This window comes from Chiloscyllium plagiosum, unplaced genomic scaffold (genome assembly GCF_037043375.1).
Source record: "Chiloscyllium plagiosum isolate Xiang-an unplaced genomic scaffold, Cpla_swu_hap1 HiC_scaffold_9, whole genome shotgun sequence".
Taxonomy (NCBI): domain Eukaryota; kingdom Metazoa; phylum Chordata; class Chondrichthyes; order Orectolobiformes; family Hemiscylliidae; genus Chiloscyllium; species Chiloscyllium plagiosum.
Window position 1 is genome coordinate 64,379,704 of NW_028270147.1, and position 21,077 is coordinate 64,400,780.

Genomic DNA, 21,077 nt, shown 5'->3' on the forward strand with positions numbered 1-21,077 from the left:
CCACGTTAAGGCCGTTTAGTTGGAAGCTCCCGAGGCAGAAGATGAGGTGGCATTTTTCTAAGCTTGTGTGTAGCTTTGTTTTGATGATGGAGGAGGCTCAGGATGGACATGTTTTTGGGAGAATGGGAGGGGGGAGTTGAAATGGGTGATGATTGGAAGATGGGGTTGATTGGAGCATACTGACTAAAAACGTCAGCTGAACCGCGCCATACATTTGTGTTTGGCCTCTTCAATGTAAAGGACACCATATCTAGAGCAACGGATGAAATAAATCAGGTTGGAGAAAATGCAGGTGAATCTTTGCCAAACTTGGAATGATTCTTTGGAGCCTTTGACGGAGCTGAGGGGGATGTTTTGCAACTTGTGCGGCTACACGGGAAACTTCCGGGTGTGGAGGGGGGTTTGGTGGGTAGTGTGGACCTAACAAAGAAGTCGTGGAGGGAACGGTCCCTGCGAAAAGTGGATAGGGGTGGGGAGGGAAATTAACTTTGGTGGTGGGGTCTGACAGCAGGTGGCAAAAATGGCGGAGGATAATGTTATAGACTTGGACCCTAGTGGGGTAGAATGTGAGGACTAGGGGGACTCTACCCTTGTTGTGGTTGGAGGGTGGTTGTGTTAGGGCAGCGGTGCGGGAAACGGAGGAGATGCTAATCCCCCTTAAAGCAAAGAGTTCACAGTTAGTCTTGAAACTTTCCCTAACTGTCCCCTGAACTGGGTGAACCCTATTCTGACATTGACACAATTCAGAATAGTAAACTCTACCAATAACCCTACCATCTGCCACACAGAATCTCCCGTTATGTTCAAGTTCCAAGATTTTGGCCCCACAACTAAGGGAAAATGTTTCTCTCTATCTACACCCCTCAGACCTTTAAATATCTCATTCAGATTTTCCCCTCAGCCTTCTCTACTCTAAGGAAAACAACCTCAGCCTATCTCGTCTTTCTTCATAGCTGAATTGCTCCAATCCAGGCAACACATTGGTGCATCTCTTCTGCATCCTCTCGAGTGCAGTCACATCGTTCCTACAGTGTGGTGATCAGAACTGCACACAGTACTCCAGCTGTGGCCTAACTAATGTTATATACAATTCTATCTTAACTCCTTGCTATTGTATTCAGTTCCCTGACTAATAAAGGTAAGTATGTCATATGCCTTCTTAACCACCTCATAACTATCTTGCTGTCCTCAAGGATCATGGACATGCAAATCAAGGTCCCTATGATCCTCTGTACTTCCTAGAGTCCTAATATCCAACAAGGCAAGTGTGTACCTGTTGATCCTCCAAAAATGCAAACCCTCATATTTTTTGGGATTAAATTCCATTTACCACTCGTCAGCCCATAAAGCCTACCAATATCAAAGACAACTCAGGCTTTTCTCCTTGCTATTTAAGTCATGTTGACTTAAATAGCAAGGTGAGGTACAAGACATTGGTGAGGCATCTTCTGGAGCACTGAGTCCACTGATCATCCTGTTATAGAAAGGATGTTTTTAAACTAGAAAGAGTTCAGAAGAGATCTACCAGGATGTTGCTGGGTATGGAAGATTTGAGTTATAAAAGAAGGCTGGAGTTTTTTCACTGGAGCATAGGAGGTTGAGAGGGGACCTTACAGAAGTTTGTAAAATCATGAGGAATATAGATAGGGTTAATGATAGGGTTTTTTTCCCCCCGGGATGAGGGAATTCAAGACTAGAGAGCATATTTTTAAGGTGAGAGGAGAGAAATTAAAAAAAGACATGAGGGGCAATTTATTTTACACAGAGGGTGGTTCACTTGTGGAATAACTTTCTGAGGAAGTGGTGAACGTGGGTCCAGTTACAACGTTTAAAAGGCTTTTCGATAAATACATGAATAGGAAATGTTTGGAGGAATACAGGGCAGGAGCAGGCAGGTGGGACAAGTTTAGTTGGGATTATGATCGGCATGGACTGGTTGGACTAAAGGGTCAGTTTCTGTGCTGAATGACTCTATGATTCTATAACCAGGATATTGCAGGGTCAACATGGCCAAGTTTGGCTGTTTCTGATGCTAAGTGATGGCTCTGTTTTAACCAGGTAAGGACAGATTTTTCTCCATGTAGGACTAACATTACACTCAATGATTAGACCGTTTATCTAATTTTTTTTTTAAAAATTCAAATTCCACCATCTACCATGGTTGGATTCATATATGAACCCACAAAGCATTACCTGGGTCTCTGGATTACTAGTCAAGCAGCTATGCAACTACACAATCACCTCCCCATTACTGCACAATAATACTCAATTTCATTTTAGTTTTCAGCATCTGAACTAAGAGCTCCATGTCATTTTATATAGTTTTGTGCAAATCTCTTATGAAGAAACTGATAGAAATAATAGAGGGATAACAGAATACATTAAATTATTATATGATAAAACACAGGTGGAGCAGAGCTGCTGTTGGGCTACGGATTAAACTTACTCTGATGGAGAAAGGCTGAAATTCTTTGCAGGAGAGAATTGTGTTTTAAAGAATTTTTGTGACTCAAAGTAATCACTCTTGTCTCAGTGAGTTACTGAGAAATTTGATGGATCGGTTTTCATTGTATTGACCATCTCACGTGCAGTTTTCCTTTTAATTTGTGTTTACCTCATGTTCATTCTGGATGTTAAGAGTACAAGGCGTACTTACAACTTTGATAAGCAAATATAAAGTTTATTTTTATTGCTTAAATCTATGGAATCTTGTAACTTTATTCTCTAAGTAATTATCTGAGATTTCAAACTTTGTCTCCAAACGAAATGTTTACTGGTCCTTAACCAGACTGTAATGTAAATTTGAATGTCCCATCCAGGATCATAACAGTATCAAAAAAAGTGTTTCCATACTCTAAAACCCACAACATGACTTCCATACCAACCACAAGTGTAATCTGAGTCCAATAATTGAAAGTGCATATCAAGTTAAAGAACAGATATTTCCACTTCCTCACACTCCCATCTTGTTAGCATTGTGAAAATGAGCTAGCTCAGTATAAGGTAAAAACAATGTCTGCAGATGCTGGAAACCAGATTCTGGATCAGTGGTGCTGGAAGAGCACAGCAATTCAGGCAGCATCTGAGGAGCTTCGAAATCGACGTTTCGGGCAAAAGCCCTTCATTTATTCCTGATGAAGGGCTTTTGCCCGAAACGTCGATTTCGAAGCTCCTCGGATGCTGCCTGAATTGCTGTGTTCTTCCAGCACCACTGATCCTAGCTCAGTATAAGTGTCAGTCTCCTAGGATGCAACAGACCTAAATCCCATTCTTTCAGACAGCAGCCATAGAATGATTACATCACAAAGGGAGGCCACTGAGTTCATCAAGCTTTTTTCTTTAAAAAGAATTTAGCTAGTCCCACTCCCCTGCTGTGTTCCTAGAGTACTGCAATTATCTCTCTCCAGATGATTAACCCGTTCCCTTTTGAAAGCTCAATTTTTCTACATACACTATTATTTTAGGCAGTGCATTGCAGATCATTACTAGCCACATAATGAGGGGCTTGCTATGTTGCCTTTGGATTTTTTTTAAGCAAATTACTTTAAATTGGTGTCCTTTGGTTCTCCATCCCTAATGTAATAGGGCTGCCTCTTTCTATCTACTCTAAATATCTCAATCAAATCTCCTCTTAATCTTCTCTTTTGAGAATAGTCCCAGTTTCTACAAACTATCTTTGTAACTGAAGTTCCCCATCCCCTGAACCATTGTTGCAAATCCTTTCTGCATCCTGTCTAAAATCTTCACACCTTTCCTCATGTAGTGTCTGGAATTAGACACATTTCATCAGAAGTTGAATTAGTGTTCAATAAAGGTTCATCATAATTTCCTTGGCTTTATCGTGTCTGTCTCTATTTCTAAAGCCCAGTATCCCATATGCTTTTCTAATCACCTTTCAACAAGCCCTGCTTCCTTCAGTGGTTTATGCTCGTGTCCCACATTTCTCTGTTCTTGTGCACGCTTCAGAATTGTACTCTATTTTTCATATTGCTTTTCCTTGCTCTCCCATCCAAAGCAAGGAAGGAGGTAGGAAGGAAACAAGTGAAGCTATATTCAAACTTTAGTTAATTGAAGGATAGCAAATAGTGACAAATAAAGCTGTATACCCACCATGTTGACGTGATATGTCTTCCATTTTAAAATCCTCCATTGATGAAGTTGCCTTTGAGTGCATTTGGAATGGCGAGAACAAGCCAGTGTCTCGAACAGGTGGCGATGGCACACAATCTGCAAAGAAGTATAAATGGAAAGAGGAAAATCAATACTTAAGTTTAATCTTAGAAGAACTATAATCAGCAGAGAGCAGCTCATTCTCAGGATGGCAGGGTGTTACTAGGGATTTGCTGCAAGGATCAATGGTTGGCTCCAGTGCTATCACAATCTATACAAATGATTTGGATGTGGGAACCAACTGTAGTATTTCCAAATGTGGTGATGACACCAAATCAGTTTCCAACTTGAATGTAATTGTTTAACTTTTCCTGATCCTTTATGCTCAGAAAGTATTGAGGCCAACTGCAGATTAACCACTGTTGTGAAGGAAATTTGCAGATTAGCAGGGACTGCTACATTTGCAGCTCCATAAGTGTAACCCTTTCACACTTGGTGCAAGACTTTTAAGATATTCAGATATAACACGCTGATATATCATGACAAAATATGCAACTGTGACCTTGCCAGGACACTGTACAATTTTTCTAACACCTCTCTCCATCTTTAACAAAATAAGAGGAGAAAGTGAGGTCTGCAGATGCTGGAGATCAAAGTTGAAACTTTATTGCTGGAACAGCACAGCAGGTCAGGCAGCATCCAGGGAACAGGAGATTCGACGTTTCGGGCACAGGCCCTTCTTCAGGAATGAGCAGAGAGTGTTCAGCAGGAGAAGATAAAAGGTAGGGAGGAGGGACTTGGAGGAGGGGAGTTGGAAATGTGATAGGTGGAAAGAGGTCAAGGTGAGGGTGATAGGTCGGAGTAGGGTGGAGGCGGAGAGGTCAAGAAGAAGACTGCAGGTCAGGAAGGCGGTGCCGGGCTGGAAGGATCCGGCTGAGACAAGGTGGGGGGAGGGGGGATGAAGAAACTGGTGAAGTCCAAGTTCATCCCCTGCGGTTGGAGGGTTCCCAGTCGGAAGATAAGACGCTCCTCCTCCGACCGTCGGGTTGTTGTGGTTTGGCGGTGGATGAGTCCAATGACCTGCATATCCTCGGTGGAGTGGGAGGGGGAGTTGAAATGCTGTGCCACAGGTTGGTTGGGTTGGTTCGTCCGGGTGGCCCAGAGGTGCTCTCTGAATCGCTCCGCAAGTAGGCGGCCTGTCTCCCCAATATAGAGGAGGCAATTCCGGGTGGCCCAGAGGTGCTCTCTGAATCGCTCCGCAAGTAGGCGGCCTGTCTCCCCAATATAGAGGAGGCAATTCCGGGTGGCCCAGAGGTGCTCTCTGAATCGCTCCGCAAGTAGGCGGCCTGTCTCCCCAATATAGAGGAGGCAATTCCTCACAGCTACCTGGACTACACCTCTTCCCATCCTGCCCCCTGTAAAAACGCCATCCCATTCTCCCAATTCCTTCGTCTCCGCCGCATCTGCTCCCAGGAGGACCAGTTCAAAATACGTACAACACAGATGGCCTCCTTCTTCAAGGACCGCAATTTCCCCCCCGACGTGGTCGACGGTGCCCTCCACCGCATCTCCTCCACTTCCCGCTCCTCCGCCCTTGAGCCCCGCCCCTCCAACCGCCACCAGGACAGAACCCCACTGGTCCTCACCTACCACCCCACCAATCTCCATGTACAGCGCATCATCCGCCGTCACTTCCGCCACCTCCAAACAGACCCCAGCACCAAGGATATATTTCCCTCCCCTCCCCTATCAGCTTTCCGTAGAGACCACTCCCTCCGCGACTCCCTTGTCAGATCCACACCCCCCACCGACCCAACCACCACTCCCGGCACCTTCCCTTGCAACCGCAGGAGGTGCAACACTTGCGCCCACACCTCCCCCCTCACTTCTCTCCAAGGCCCCAAGGGAAACTTCCATATCCGCCACAGATTCACCTGCACCTCCACCCACATCATCTACTGCATCCGCTGCAGCCGGTGTGGCCTCCTCTATATTGGGGAGACAGGCCGCCTACTTGCGGAGCGATTCAGAGAGCACCTCTGGGCCACCCGGACGAACCAACCCAACCAACCTGTGGCACAGCATTTCAACTCCCCCTCCCACTCCACCGAGGATATGCAGGTCATTGGACTCATCCACCGCCAAACCACAACAACCCGACGGTCGGAGGAGGAGCGTCTTATCTTCCGACTGGGAACCCTCCAACCGCAGGGGATGAACTTGGACTTCACCAGTTTCTTCATCCCCCCTCCCCCCACCTTGTCTCAGCCGGATCCTTCCAGCCCGGCACCGCCTTCCTGACCTGCAGTCTTCTTCTTGACCTCTCCGCCTCCACCCTACTCCGACCTATCACCCTCACCTTGACCTCTTTCCACCTATCACATTTCCAACTCCCCTCCTCCAAGTCCCTCCTCCCTACCTTTTATCTTCTCCTGCTGAACACTCTCTGCTCATTCCTGAAGAAGGGCCTGTGCCCGAAACGTCGAATCTCCTGTTCCCTGGATGCTGCCTGACCTGCTGTGCTGTTCCAGCAATAAAGTTTCAACCTTAACAAAATAAGACCCAATTGAATGAGAAGAATTGAAAAGCTACAATTTTTTCAAGATTTTCCAAGGGAGCCAAACACATTAAGAGTATAAAGTTGACAACTGTGTTTCTCTCAGTGAATCTCAAGTTTGTTGGCAGTAACTGAGTTAAGCACAAAGTGCTTCAATACTTTGTATTTGAATTAGTAATTCAGGAAAATTGTAAATAAAAGCAAAAAATGGAGCACATTCCATAACGAATCTAAATGGTTTCAGTAATTAGAAGATTTAAATTCTGTCCCATTACATCCCCACTCCTGCCTTTCACTGCACTATTAACTAGGCCACCAAACCATTTCTCATTACATTGACTTTAATTTCACTCTATATATCAACCGCATCTCTAGTCGTCTTACCCTGGAACATCTGTTTACTGTTGCCATGTTCGCTAGATGATGAATGATTGATATTAAGATTGGCTGGTCGATGTTCATCCATCTGTTCTTTCAGCTGTTTCCGTAGGCAGCCGTTAGTATGGATACTGTGCTCCAGCTGAATCCGAAGGCCTCTGATTTGGGTTAGGAAGTCACGGATGTCACTGTGGGGCTGAGCACTTCCAGAGTAAACTGTAAGGGAGAAAACACAACTTTTATAATTGTGATCTTTATGTCTCTGTTTGGAATTTATAATGCCAAATTGCCTGAGATTTTGTGATTGATGAAGGATAGTGATACCTTATTTTCCAAATAGTGGAGAACATATTGACACATCAATGTGTTTATAATCTGGAACACAATGCCTGAAAGGGTGGTGGAAATAAATTTAATTTCCAATGGGAAATAGAGAAAGACAAGAGGGGGAAACATTTGCAGAGCTATGGGCCAGGGACTGGGACTAGCTAAACTTCTCTAGCAGAGCTGGCATGGGCTTGACAGTCTAAGTGGGTTTCTTATGCATTCTAATCATTTTATAATAAATACAAAAATCTAGAATTAGATTTCACTAGCTTTTCAGAATAGTTTATAATTCAAATAGAACTGAAAGAATCTAAATATGAATAGACTCTTCCTACCTTGGAAAGGTTTCTTCTTTCCATACAGCCTCTCATACACTTGAATCTCAGACTGGAGAGAATGCAGTAGCTGGTGACTTTCACTTAGTTGCTGTTGTAGCATAGTGATCTCCTGCAAAAGCCTGGGCAGATTGACAAAACAGATAAGGCAAAAGAGGAAGAATAGAGTTAACGTGGGTCTATAAGATTTCATCCATGCCTACTCTGAAGCAAAAAATGTAAATTTTGTTCTGAAACAAGGATATGGTTTTGCCTACAATACACACAGAGGAAATTTTTACCTCCTTATTGCTCACACATCTAAGACAATCTGTTTCAGTGAGATCTTCAAATCCCCACTGACAATTTGAGCTAATCCCTGTTTTGGGAATGGAATTCATTGAACTATCATATCCCATCAGCTGGTTTAATTATGACATTGACGTGCTACCATTCTGCTTCAATATAAGTATGGTATGTGAGGACCAATGTACGGAACATAAATGAAGAATGTCACTTGGCTTTGCTTTGTTATCACAGCCAGCACACAGAGGCATTGTATAAGTGTAGAACTCTTGGGTAGAGCTCTCTATACTCTCCAGCAATCAGCTTCAATTCAGTATAAAATACTAATTCCATTCTACACACTGCCTATTGTTACCTTCACTGCCAACATATTTGTAAACTATAGATGCCAATTCTGTAATGTGGACTCACATCCACTAAGAATTGGATGCAAGTTATTCAAACACATTTTACTTAATACTTTAAATTTTGTGACTTTTTGTGCCCATTATCTGTACGGAATGCAAATGCATAACCCATGCATGAAAATACACAGTCAACTTTTAATTCCTTGAAACAGCTCACTTAAAATCAGAAATGCACAGGACATATTGTGTTTCTTAAAATATTCATTCAAGGGATGTAGATGGCTAGGCCAGCATTTATTGTTTATCCCAAATTGCCCAGAGGCAACTCAGAGTCACTGTGGGTCTGGAGTCAGTCACAGTAGGTGAGGCCAGGTAAGGACAGCAGCTTCCAACCCCATAAGACATCTGTGAACCAGATGGGTTTTTCTGACAATCGACAATGCCAATGAACAGTTTTTGAGGAACTTCAAAGCTGGATGGAATCCAGCTGAGTAATGCAAGCTCTTGGAACAAGTAGAATGAACATCACTGGCATATACATAAATTAGAAAAATAGAACATTGATTTCAATACCTTTTGTTTTTGTTTTGGCTGCATTGCTGTTGCTCTCTGAGCTGTAGTGCTTCCTCCTGTGTGTCCCTGACTTGGGCCTGCAATCTGTTGTTCTCTTCTCTCCACTGATCCAGCTCTGTCTCCAACAGCTTATATCTAGCCCTGATTGCTAACAGACTCTCCCTCAGTTGCTCCATTTCTTTGGCCTGTTCTGTGGATTTAAAATAAAAACAATTAATTTCACAACCAATGTTAAACATTAATTGCGTATTATTTATGAAGATTGCATATAAAAGTTGCAAATTTTACTTTTAAACAAAAACAAAAATAACTTGCTTTGATTAATATGGAAAAACATTTCTTGCCTTTTCACCAAGGTATAAGTAAAATCTACTCCAAGCTAAGGAGGAGGAATGGGGAATTTGCCTCAAAACCTGATCAAGTGGTAAGTTTTAAGGAGAATCTTAAATGAACAGAGTGAAATGGAGAGATGAAAAGTTATATAGTACATAATGACATCCTATTACAATGACCTCTATCACCTAGAAGGACAAGGGCAGCAGATGCATGTAACTAAAACCACCTACAAGTTTCTCCACCCTCCAAACTATATACCATTGATGTTTTTATTATTTATTTCACCAGATGCAAGCGTTTTAATTTATGCCAATATTTATACCCATCCCTAACTGCACTGGAAGTAGTGGCAGTGAGCTACATTCTGTATCTGCTACAATCCACATAATGTAGATACATCCACAGTGTTGTTAAGAACAGAATTTCAGGATCTTGAACAGTGATGGTGAAGATACAGTGACAGAGTGGTGTTTTGCTTGGTGGGAAACTTGGAGGTGGTGTTCCCGTGCATCTGCTGCCCTTGTCCTTTTGCATAGTAGAGGTCATGGTTTTGAAGGTAGGTGCTGTTTAAGGAACTTTGCTTTATCACTACAGTGTATCTCAGACTATACACACTGCTGCAACTGTGATCAGTGATAAAGGGAATGAATATTGTGGGTGATGGATAGGGTGCCAATAAATTGGGCTACTTTGTCTTGGATGGTATTGAGTTTCTTAAGTACTGTTGGAGCTTTACTCATTCAGACAAGTAGAGTGTATTCCATTACACTTGTGGCTGATAGATGATGAATAGGCTTTGAGGATGACATTTCAGTGACTCAAAATGCACTTGCTGTTCTTTCACTGTCACTGATCAAAATCCTGGAACTCCCTTCCTAACAACATTGTAGGTGTAACCTACACTTTTGTTTGCTTGCGAGTTACACTTCCTATTGAGAATTTACACTAGGTACAGCAACACCAGCCAGCATTCAAAGGCACTTTAAGCAATGGATTAAGAAGTTCCTCAGCTAGTCTGTTGCTTACTACACAAAGGCTGTATTTGTGGCACCAGCTCCTTATATGGGTTACACAACTCAAAAGATAAACATAGTTAGGATGTTCAAAGAGCTAATTTGTTTAGCATTTATCACTGACATTACTGCTTCTGAAGGTACAGACATTTTGGGAAGTTTTCTGTACTTCTGGCAAGAGTAACATCAGTGGCAGTGCTGAAAAGTAGATTAGGTGAAGGTGGGAGCTACCACCAGCAGCATGCCATTGTGATGGGGCCATTAAATTCAGCAGGACTTGTGGATGACAAGAAAGATACTAAAGTAAAGTTTGACATCCTGACAGAGCAGGTTAATAAGAAAAAAAACCTATCACTCATTATGTAGTTCGCCCTACTTTTTTGGGATAATATATAGGCTTCATCCAGTAATTACTAATTTCTTCCTTCCTTTGACACCAAATCTATATCCTCGAATGACTAGTTAAATGTGGAATTCAACCATTTCTCTTTTTGATTGCAAACCTAAATCCATGTAGATGTAACTGAGCAATGGAAGCAAAGAGATGGAGAAACTTTCTTTCCAATCTTCTATAACTCAGCACTATGCCAACAACATTCGTGCTATTCATTTTCAAATGCTAGAGGTGAAACATCACTAACTAGAAACAAGATTGTTATTTAACATTTGAGGAAGACAAGCCTACAGCTGCACCATGCTAAGTATTGGTCTAAACAAGCAGTTATCTTAAAATAGCTCCTTGGAAGAACTGTTGGCCTCATAGGCCTCTGGAGGAATGACTGATACAGTTGAAAGATGTTTTTACATAAAGTGAAGGGTGAGAATATGGGTGGAGGATTCCTCCATATGATACCCCACAGTTCTTCAAGCTGTAACCATCAGTGTTCCTGCTTTCTACATGAGAAATATCGAACAGCTCTTAAGAATTGTCCATTTTATTCATCAACTAATGAACAACCAAAATAATCTGTTGGAACAAGTGCTTTGAAAAGTGCAATATTTGAGACTGCAATTCGTGCACTGCTAATTACTGAGAAAAACAGGGAATTTTAGTTTTTGTTCTGTATCTAACCCATGGGCACTTGAGAAAGCCGGCTCTGCAGAGTCAGAATCTCTTCTCTCATTTTTCGGTTTTCTTCTGACAGTTGAGTCATTGTTTCCAGTCCCTGGATGTAGGTGTTGCTTGGAGCACCAGCTACAAGAAAATGAGGAGGACCAAGTCAGAAACAAATGCTGGGAGTGAAAAATCTGCATCAAGGGTTCCAGTTAATCAGCATTTGACAAAGTGTCAAATGATTAGTCATCTGATAAACTTGTAGACACATGTACTATTTTGTATCTACAAATAACAAAGATACAAAATACTTTGTGTAGATTTGTTCCACTAGTCTGAGAGATAGTTAGCAAGGGATGGGTGAACTTTCTTGGTCAGATAGCAGAATCCAGGGCCACATTTTACCAGGTTCTTGCTGCTGGCCTGCCGCCCTAATAAGGACGAGCTCACCCCCAAAAGGCTGCCGCCCCATCTGGGAGGATCTACAGTTCAACTGCACCAACATTTACATGGCCATTCTGATGCTGCATCTGGAGAAAGAGGACACATCATTGAAGGTGTATCCTCAGGGTAATATAACGGAGGGGAGAGCCAATCATACAGGCAGGAAATGGTTTCCAAAGAAAGATGGCGCTAATGCCACAGGAGCAGCCACTACAGCTGGAACCATCAAGAAATGCCAAATTGAAGACCCGAGAACTCACTGGGAGACGGCCAGGGTTTACCTATTCAATATAAAGAGACAGGTTTAGTGCCCTGATCTGCTGAACCTCACATCTCAGTCACGTTGCTGCAGAGATGTAAGAGGTAAAGATTAGGAATTAGCCTTCAGAATGAAAGCTGCAATGAGAATCATCCCACTACCTACTAGGTTAGTTCTGATGTTGCTGTGGGAGCATGAAGTATATAGTCTCATTTTTGACAGGTTTTTCCTCAAACATCTTTTGGTAAGTTACTTTGTCATCAAAATCACAACTATTTGAAGTAGAATGTAAAATGTATGAATTCTGAGATCATCCTACCATTTTCCATGGCTGCAGCAGCCAGACGCATTTCGAGTTGCTCCCTAAGTCGGTTGTTTGCATGGATAGACTCCTCTAGGCGTTGTCGCATTGTACGAATCTCCCGAAGATGTTCTTCCAGCAACTCTGCACCTACACTCAAAAGAAATAAAAAGTTATAACAAAAGCACAACTCACTTTTTAAAAAATATATTACCATCAACAAGGAGATGATCAAACTTTTAATTTTATTTCTACTTTCATTTTTTTCTTTTGTTTGGCATGTCTTCTGCAAACCGTAATATATGCTAGGGAACAATGCAATTTGCCTCCTACTCAATGGTAATTTTTCACTAAAGATTGCACATAAACTTTATGTGAGAGAGTGGGGAATGCATCACAAAAAAGCACCCTTTTGATTTTCCCATCCCTACCTCTTCCCCTGACCTGGACATAATTACAACATTACTGCCGTCAAAGCTAGTTCATTGACCTGAGTAGGTATGGATTCACCCAGTGGGTGAACAGTGCTATAGCACAGTCTAAGTTAATCAGTAGACATGGAGGCAAGCATCACTTCTGCTCAGGGGCAGGTTAGTTTTCCTTGCCTCTCAGCCCATTTCATAGGGATATACAAAGAACACAGCTAATTTTCTGGCTGGGAGCAAGCAGAAAATCAGCACTACTGCTGTTACCTCAAGGAGTTGAAAGCTGTGAAGCCATATTTAATCGGGTACCCAGAGGCATTCACTGACTTTGTTCTTGGAGAGGATGCTGACATTAATCTATTCAGGTCCTCCACTGGTTACCCTGCTGCCTTCTCACCCACCTTTGGTCAGCGTCAGTGACCTCTGCACATATCAATCCAGCCCAATCCCTCAGTCATCCTTGGTGTCCCTTCCACCTTAAACTACAAACTATAATCATTGCATGATATAAACCACAAAACAGCAACTAGTTACTCCACAGTCCAGCAATAAGTATAGAGATTAGATTAGATTAGATTACAGTGTGGAAACAGGCCCTTCGGCCCAACAAGTCCACACCGACCCGCCAAAGCGAAACCCACCCATACCCCTACATTTACCCCTTACCTAACACTACGGGCAATTTAGTATGGCCAATTCACCTGACCCTGCACATCTTTGGATGGTGGGAGGAAACCAGAGCACCCGGAGGAAACCCACGCAGACACGGGGAGAACGTGCAAACTCCACACAGTCAGTCGCCTGAGGCGGGAATTGAACCCGGGTCTCTGGCGCTGTGAGGCAGCAGTGCTAACCACTGTGCCACCGTGCCGCCCACCTTGTTTGCTGCACATCTCATGTGTAGTAGGAAAGAGCAAATATGCGGAATTTGTCCATGTAATGACCCAGGAAAAAGAATCAATTGCGTGGGCCACCAGCGACCCCCACTGTCCCACACATGAGAGATACAGACAGAATCAGAGAGATACAGACAGAATCAGAGAGAAGTTTCTCCTCCAAACACAGCATCTGGCTCTCTTGTGCTCTTCCATTCACAGGGTGTTTCTCATCCTCATTTGCTCCTGACAGACTAATAGCTCTCTGATTGTGGAAAGGAATTCTAGCTCCAAGTTGTAAACAATTACAGTCTTCAATTGGGGTCAGGAGAAGCACTCCGCTTCCACTCAAAGCCAAGTGTTTTTTCTTCAAAATCAATTTATTGGCTGCATTTTTCAGCAATCCCTTTAAAAGGCCTCAAATTAATTTATATGGAGTATAATAAGATCTATTTCACTCCCTAATGTTTTAATTGGTCACAGTAATTTTAAGAATTTGATAGCTAAAGCTTTAATAATTACAATACCCAATTGCATTTCATGATTTTCTAATGCAAAAAAGACCTTAAAGACACTTCACAGAGTTGCACTGAAATCTGATATTTCTAATTGCAAAAATACTCTTTAGTCAAAAAATATCATCTCTAAGTTATATACAAAGGTTCTAAATCAGTTCAGCTCAATCTTTGCAGAGAAAAACCCAGTAAAACATAGAACTTTGACATTTCTCAGAGCTTCCCTGCAGTTGCAAAAACAAAGGCATTTTCTACTCATGCAAGAAACTATTAACTTTAATTTTGAGGCAATGAGGGGTCTAAGAACTGAACGGACCCTCGTTTTACTTTAGTGAAATACCTTAGAAGGTGATCTTTCCCCAGTGTGCCTTGGAGGCAGCTGCCCCGACTATTAGTGTGTCCCTCAGCACTCTGCACTAAAATCAGATACTATTGGTGATCAAAGCAAAAACACGATTGTAGACGAACAAACAGAGGTATGAAGGAAGGATGGCTTTCGAAAATATTAGACAGTAGAGAATTCTAAAAAAGCCTTAATGCATTCCAGGGAATGACTGTCACATGCCTCCTACTCAACTGTAATTTTTCACAAAAGAGGACATGTAAACTGTAAGAGTGCGGGAGCATTGGAGGCTGAGGGGTGACCTTATAGAGGTGTCTAAAATCATGAGAGGCATGGATAGGGTAAATAGACAAGGTCTTTTCCCTGGAGTGGGGGAGTTCAGAACTAGAGGGCAGAGGTTTAGGGTAAGAGGAAAAAAATTTAAAAGGGACCTAAGGGGCAACTTTTTTACACAGAGGGTAGTGCATGTATGGGATGAGCTGCCAGAGGAAGTGGTAGAGGCTGGTACAATTGTAGCATTTAAAAGGCATTGGGGTGTTACATGACTTGGAAGGGTGGAGACGGATATGGGCCAAGTGCTGGCAAATGGGACTAGATTAGGTTAGGATATCTGGTCGGCATGGACGAGTTAGATTAGATTAGATTAGATTCCCTACAGTGTGGAAACAGGCCCTTCGGCCCAACAAGTCCACACCAACCCTCTGAAGAGCAACCCACCCATTCCCCTACATTTACCTATGACTAATCCACCTAACACAATGGACAATTTAGTATGGCCAATGCACCTGACCTGCACATCTTTGGACTGTGCGAGGAAACCGGAGCACCCAGAGGAAACCCACGCAGACACGGGGAGAACGTGCAAGCTCCACGCAGACAGTTGCCCGAGCCGGAATCGAACCCGAGTCCCTGGCGCTGTGAGGCAGCAGTACTAACCACTGAGCCACCATGCCGCCCCAAGTTGGACCGAAGGGTCTGTTTCTGTCTGTACATCTCCATGACTCTATGACTGTAAGTGCCCTTCTGATTCTTCTTATCCTGAGCTCAATTTTCTGGCCGAGGCATAATACAGCAACCTGATTGGGTATGGTTTCAATTAAATGGGTGAATATTACCATAAGGCAGTGCCTTAATGCCTGAAAACACAGCTGTTAAAAATGGGCAAAGGTAAAGAAAATATACAGAACACTATAGTTAAAGAAATGTAGAACATGGGAATGATTTTAGTACTAGAGGAGTTTATAGAGATAGGGAAGCTGAGATCATAACTGCATTTACACTGGATAACATTTCCTCATTTCTAGCCTTACAAAAATAGTCTCTAAAAAGTTGTATAACATCAGTACGAAGCATTAACCAAGTATTTATCATAATGGCAATGCAACTAGATTAGCAATCCAGAGCCCCAGACTCTAATCTTCTGGGAATATGGGTTTGAATGTCATCATGGCATATGGTAAAATTTGAATTCAATAAAAAAAAATCATATAATGTGACCACTTGCAATTGTCATAGTAACCAATCTGGCTCAGTAATATCTTATAGAAAAGAAAATCTGCTGTCCTTAAACTGTCTGACCTACAATGACATCAAACCCACTGCAATGTGGTTGACTCATATTTGCCCTGTGAAATGACCTAGCAAGTCATTCAGTTCAATGGAAATTCCAGATGGGCAATAAATGCTGCTCTAATGAATTAAAAAGCAAAAATTTCTTTACCTGCCATGTTAGTGCCCGATTGGTATCCTGATGATCCAGAGGACAAATCCCCAACTGTACCAATTCTCACTGGTCGAATAGTTGTTTCCCAGAGAGCACTGTTGTCCAAATAACTATTACTGGTTCGCAAGATCTCCTGCAAGTTGTTGGTATTGCTTTGCTGTTGGTGAAGTGCATTGTGGGACTGAGAGATACAGCCAACCTGTCCTAAATGTGGAGACATACAGGTGCCTGTCCCAGAAAAGGTCATATCTGCAAGAGTTATTTTCAGTGGAGGTTCAGAAAGTTGAGAGGAAGAAAAAAAATAACAGAAGCAGCAAATGTACATCTTATTGACTTTCAAAGAGTTACAGAAGTCTACAAAATGCAAAAATAACTCAAACCATCATGTCTGGCCAACAATAAATGCCCATTTGTAACATTAGTAGTTTTCAATTATTGTACTTATACAATGTGCAACTGTTGAAGGACCGCCTTGTCATCAGCACTAAATGTATCACATCAAAGATTTTTCATGAAGAACAAATTCCTTGATTTCTTTCAGGAAATGTTGGATCTGGTAGCAGATTGTTTCATTCCACAATGTTACCATATCCACATCTGCTCCTCTTTACTCAACTTCATAGGCCACAATGAGGTCCTTTCAACAAGACATATTTTCAAAAATCATGCAATAGAATTTGGCATTTTACCCACCTTATTGGTTTATACAGAACTGCAGCTTATACATGAAATATTCGAGGATCAACAATCTCATTAATGTTAGTTTGTGTCAAAGGTTAAAAGGTTTGTCATTTGTACAAGCAAATGTTGTTGGTTAGCAATTTTAGTGTTAATAGCAATAGGTATTCATCATGCTAAACAATGAATGTCTCTTGGGCCCAAACAAGGCATTCAAAGCTGCAGTGAAAGGTTATTGTGGGTATTGTGTGAATCTATCACAAAAATACTCTGTATTTTGATCAGCGGCTCATCACTGGAGATGTAAAACATCGTTTTGTGCATCTACTCAATTGCTTAATTTTCCGGTGCAAGGTATTTGCATAGCACAACGTTAAAATAATAGGTTATAATTATTCCCTTGACACCAAGCCTGCCATATTTTACATTTATTAATCCTGTTTTGTTTGAATGCCAACCCTTGAATTTCTTAGGAAATTCCAACACAATTCATGTCCACAACAAGGTTTGAGATAGAAGAGTAAATTCAATGTCTTCAATGCTGAGCCATACTCCAACGAAATACCGATTGGAAATATAGTAGTGTAATTTTAATCCTTCAGTCTTGATGAAGGGCTTTTGCCTGAGCTGCTGTGCTTTCCCAGCACCACTCTAATCTAGACTCTAATTTTAATCCAGCCTGCTTGTCATCTGGCATCGGAGGTATGCTAGAGGCACAGGCTTGTTGAATTTTCCCTGTTTCTTTTTGCCAATTTTCTCCTTCTCCTAGGTACAATTGTCCTACAGTGTTAACAATTGTGGGTATGTTCCATGGTTCCAGTTGCCATGCACATTTCACCCAATTAGCGCAATATGAAGAGCAGGCAGACTGTTCAACTGTTGAGGGTATTCCAGTTAATTTAATCTTATTGTTCCATGACATTTACATAAACATATACGAACAAGAATTACTGCTCTGTGTTCAGGAATGGGAAGCCCATCTTTTTTTTTTCCTTCTACAATGTTGAGGCCAAATTTAGAGTCACTATAACCATTTCAGCTATGATAGAGTCATAGAGATGTACAACATGGAAACAGACCTTTCGGTCTAACTCGTCCATACTGACCAGATAACCTGAATTAATCTAGTGCCATTTGCCAGCACTTGGCCCAGGTCCCTCGAAACCCTTCCTATTCATGTACCCATCCAGATGCCTTTTAAATGTTGTAATTGTACCAGCCTCTACCACTTCCTTTGGCAGCTCATTCCATACACGCACCACCCTCTGCGTAAAATAGTCACCCCTTAGGTCCCTTTTAAATTGTTCCCCTTTCACCCTAAACCTATGCCCTCTAGTTCTGGACTCCCCCACCCTAGCCCCTCATGATTTTATAAACCTCTATAAGGTCACTCCTCAGCCTCCAACGCTCCAGGGAAAACAGTTCCAACCTATTCAGCCTCCAAATTTGTTTAACACAGATCAGTGATTGAACCTCTGAGTTGAAAGATAGTTTAGAAGAAAAATATAACAAATGTCAGGTTTTAAAGAAGAAAAATTAAATGAAAAGTTAAAATACAGAAATTATTTTAGTGTCCCAATTATACCCCCACTCCATATCATGCTGTTTTGCACATGCTCTCAGTTACACAGGTCTGTTACCCAAGCAGAATATCAGGCAAAATTCTCACTTTCTCCCAGCTGTCTTTGCAGCATTTGAAGTTCCTGCTGGACCTCGGCCAGGGAAAATGTTGAGGCTGTGGGGTAAGCTGGGCCAAAGGGCAAGCTTCTGAACTGACAAGGGAAGTCAGCACAATATGAAGCCTGACAGGTATTAGTGCTTGGTGTCACACTGCTGCAATAGTGGCCTATAGATTAACAGGAGAATTGGAAATAGAAATAATATGAAAAATATTTTAAGAACTGAAACTTGAACATAAAACACAGTAAATGCAGAGACGTTTCAAATCCTATTTCCTGTTGTGTAGGATTAGGAATTGCTAATTTGTGGTTTGACTCTTTTTGTTCACCAAGTCCTGCTGAATTTACATTACATTGGCAGGTGACAATCTGAGAAAAATAGTCTGATAGTTCAACTCTCTGAAGTGGTAAGGGTGCAGAGATTAAAACATTAATGAATTGGAAACTACTTGTTTTACAAGGAAATATTTCTTACTCTCCTCCAAATTTCTCCCTTCTTTTCCCAAAAAGCTCAAGTTATTGCTTGGATATATTCGAATCACCAGCTGCTCTCTCATCCGTGGGCGGCACGGTGGCACAGTGGCTAGCACTGCTGCCTCACAGCGCCAGAGACCCGGGTTCAGTTACCGCCTCAGGCGACTGACTGTGTGGAGTTTGCACGTTCTCCCAGTGTCTGCGTGGGTTTCCTCCGGGTGCTCCGGTTTCCTTCCACAGTCCAAAGATGTGCAGGTCAGGTGAATTGGCCATGATAAATTGCCCTCAGTGTTAGGTAAGGGATAAATGTAGGGGTATGGGTGGTTTTCGGGTCGGTGTGGACTTGTTGGGCCGAAGGGCCTGTTTCCACACTGTAATGTAATGTAATCTAATCTAATCCAAAAGACATGCTTCATGTGAGAATCCAAACTGAGGGTGAGGCAATGAAGGGGCCAATCCAACCTGCATCCAATCTCTACACACAAACACTTTGTGCAGCATGAGTTACTGGATAATGATCAAGAATGGAAGTCGAGGCTTATTTTTCTTCCCCCTAGCCCAGGAACATTTGTAACAAACGTACCATCAAAATGATTTCATAGAGAGCAGGGCCAAACCATTATCCCTTCAAACACTTTAAATTGGTTTGCATTGTACAGATTTACTGCTCCAACTGAGGTTTATCAATCCGTGGTTTATCGCGGGTCCAAAGCGAGGGGTCTATTTAGTGTGTTATGGCAGCTAATGAACATTCATCTTTCTGCCAAGTTGCTCTTAAGAATGTGCTTGTTGTTGGGATTTGGAAAATGTTGCATTTATTAAGCCCTTTTGGTTGACACAAGACAGTACTGATGGACATACCACAGTGACTATGTTTTATAATCAATGATATCCCATGCTGTTTTATTGAATGGGATTTGGAGACAGGCTTATCTCCTTAAAGAAGATCGATGAACACAATGAGCTTCAATGGCAAAGATGGTCTGGGCACAGATTTGATGAATTTCATTTCCGGTGTTGCAGATTTGGAACCTGAACTCTAAATATCTGAGTTTCCAGTATAGTATAACCAACTTATACAGCCTGTGCAACTATTAACGGATGCATAATGACAACCAGCTGCTCTGCCAGTTTTACCTGCATGGGAAAATCTTTTTGGCAGTTTTTGCAGAAGGTGCTCCTATTTATCTACTATAATTATTCACTCGTTACATTATTTTGCTGAGGTTATCAGACCTTTCACCAGTAGGAAAGTGTGAATATCTAATTTGGAGTTCTTTTGATGTTTTGCAAGAAAATGTGACTGAGAAGTATGGGAAACAGCTCCAAACACATCCATTCATATTCATATCATCATTTTCATGCTAAAAGTCTTGTAGTAATTGTATATTACCAATAGATTTCCCCTGAAGACAAGTGGCACCAAGTGGTGCTAGTGCTACACTGGACCAACTCAGCATACACAATGTTGAACATTATACTGAGAAAGCAGCTTCTAGAACACTGCAGCAAAAAAGAAAAGAAAAACTGGGTTTCCCTCCCACTTCATGTATTGAAGCCACTATACTCAGCTTAGTGCTCCAGTTTAAGCTCAATTCATTGACCAGCCTCTGACCATACCTTTTTCTGATTTAACGGTGTCCGTGCAGGGTTGCTGTAAGGGTGTGATGGTGGCACTGCCTTTTGGCTGATTTTCATGTGATGAAGCAGATGCGAGAGATGAATGTTGGGATGGATTTTCACAATTACTTTGATCATCTGAGAAGAGTAAATGTTAATGTCGTGAGATGTCCCAGATAATACAAGCACACAAATGTACACACAAATATTCTGACCGGGAAATTTTAGTTTTTTTTGGGGTTTTTTTTGAGCAATTTCAAGCCAAATTTGCAACCTAGCTATGTAAAGGGAACGAGTACTAAATAAAGTACTTGATAAAGTCATTTAAATGAGGCGTGTTAGAAAAAAAATCAGGCATACAATACAAGAAAATGAATAGCAGTTTGGATAGAAAAATGAATGTCACGACAGACAGGTTAAACAGCT

The 21,077-nt window shown here is 41.9% G+C and overlaps 1 protein-coding gene across 13 annotated transcripts in view; it reads right to left on the reverse strand.

Moving 5' to 3' along the window:
* The window catches only part of pde4dip (phosphodiesterase 4D interacting protein), a 256,882-nt gene that overhangs the window by 28,123 nt on the left and 207,682 nt on the right, over positions 1–21,077 (reverse strand). For 10 of the 13 annotated variants that reach the window (XM_087990719.1, XM_087990726.1, XM_087990715.1 and 7 more), the window contains 9 exons: positions 20,652–20,789; positions 18,548–18,724; positions 16,198–16,449; positions 12,338–12,469; positions 11,334–11,456; positions 8,913–9,102; positions 7,708–7,829; positions 7,052–7,261; positions 4,111–4,227 (listed from right to left, as the gene is read on the reverse strand). In XM_087990719.1, the coding sequence (XP_087846845.1) occupies positions 4,111–4,227; positions 7,052–7,261; positions 7,708–7,829; positions 8,913–9,102; positions 11,334–11,456; positions 12,338–12,469; positions 16,198–16,449; positions 18,548–18,724; positions 20,652–20,789 (1,461 nt within the window). The remainder of the gene's footprint in view (positions 1–4,110; positions 4,228–7,051; positions 7,262–7,707; positions 7,830–8,912; positions 9,103–11,333; positions 11,457–12,337; positions 12,470–16,197; positions 16,450–18,547; positions 18,725–20,651; positions 20,790–21,077) is intronic. The other 3 variants (XM_087990724.1, XM_087990718.1, XM_087990725.1) reach the window with 3 other exon arrangements.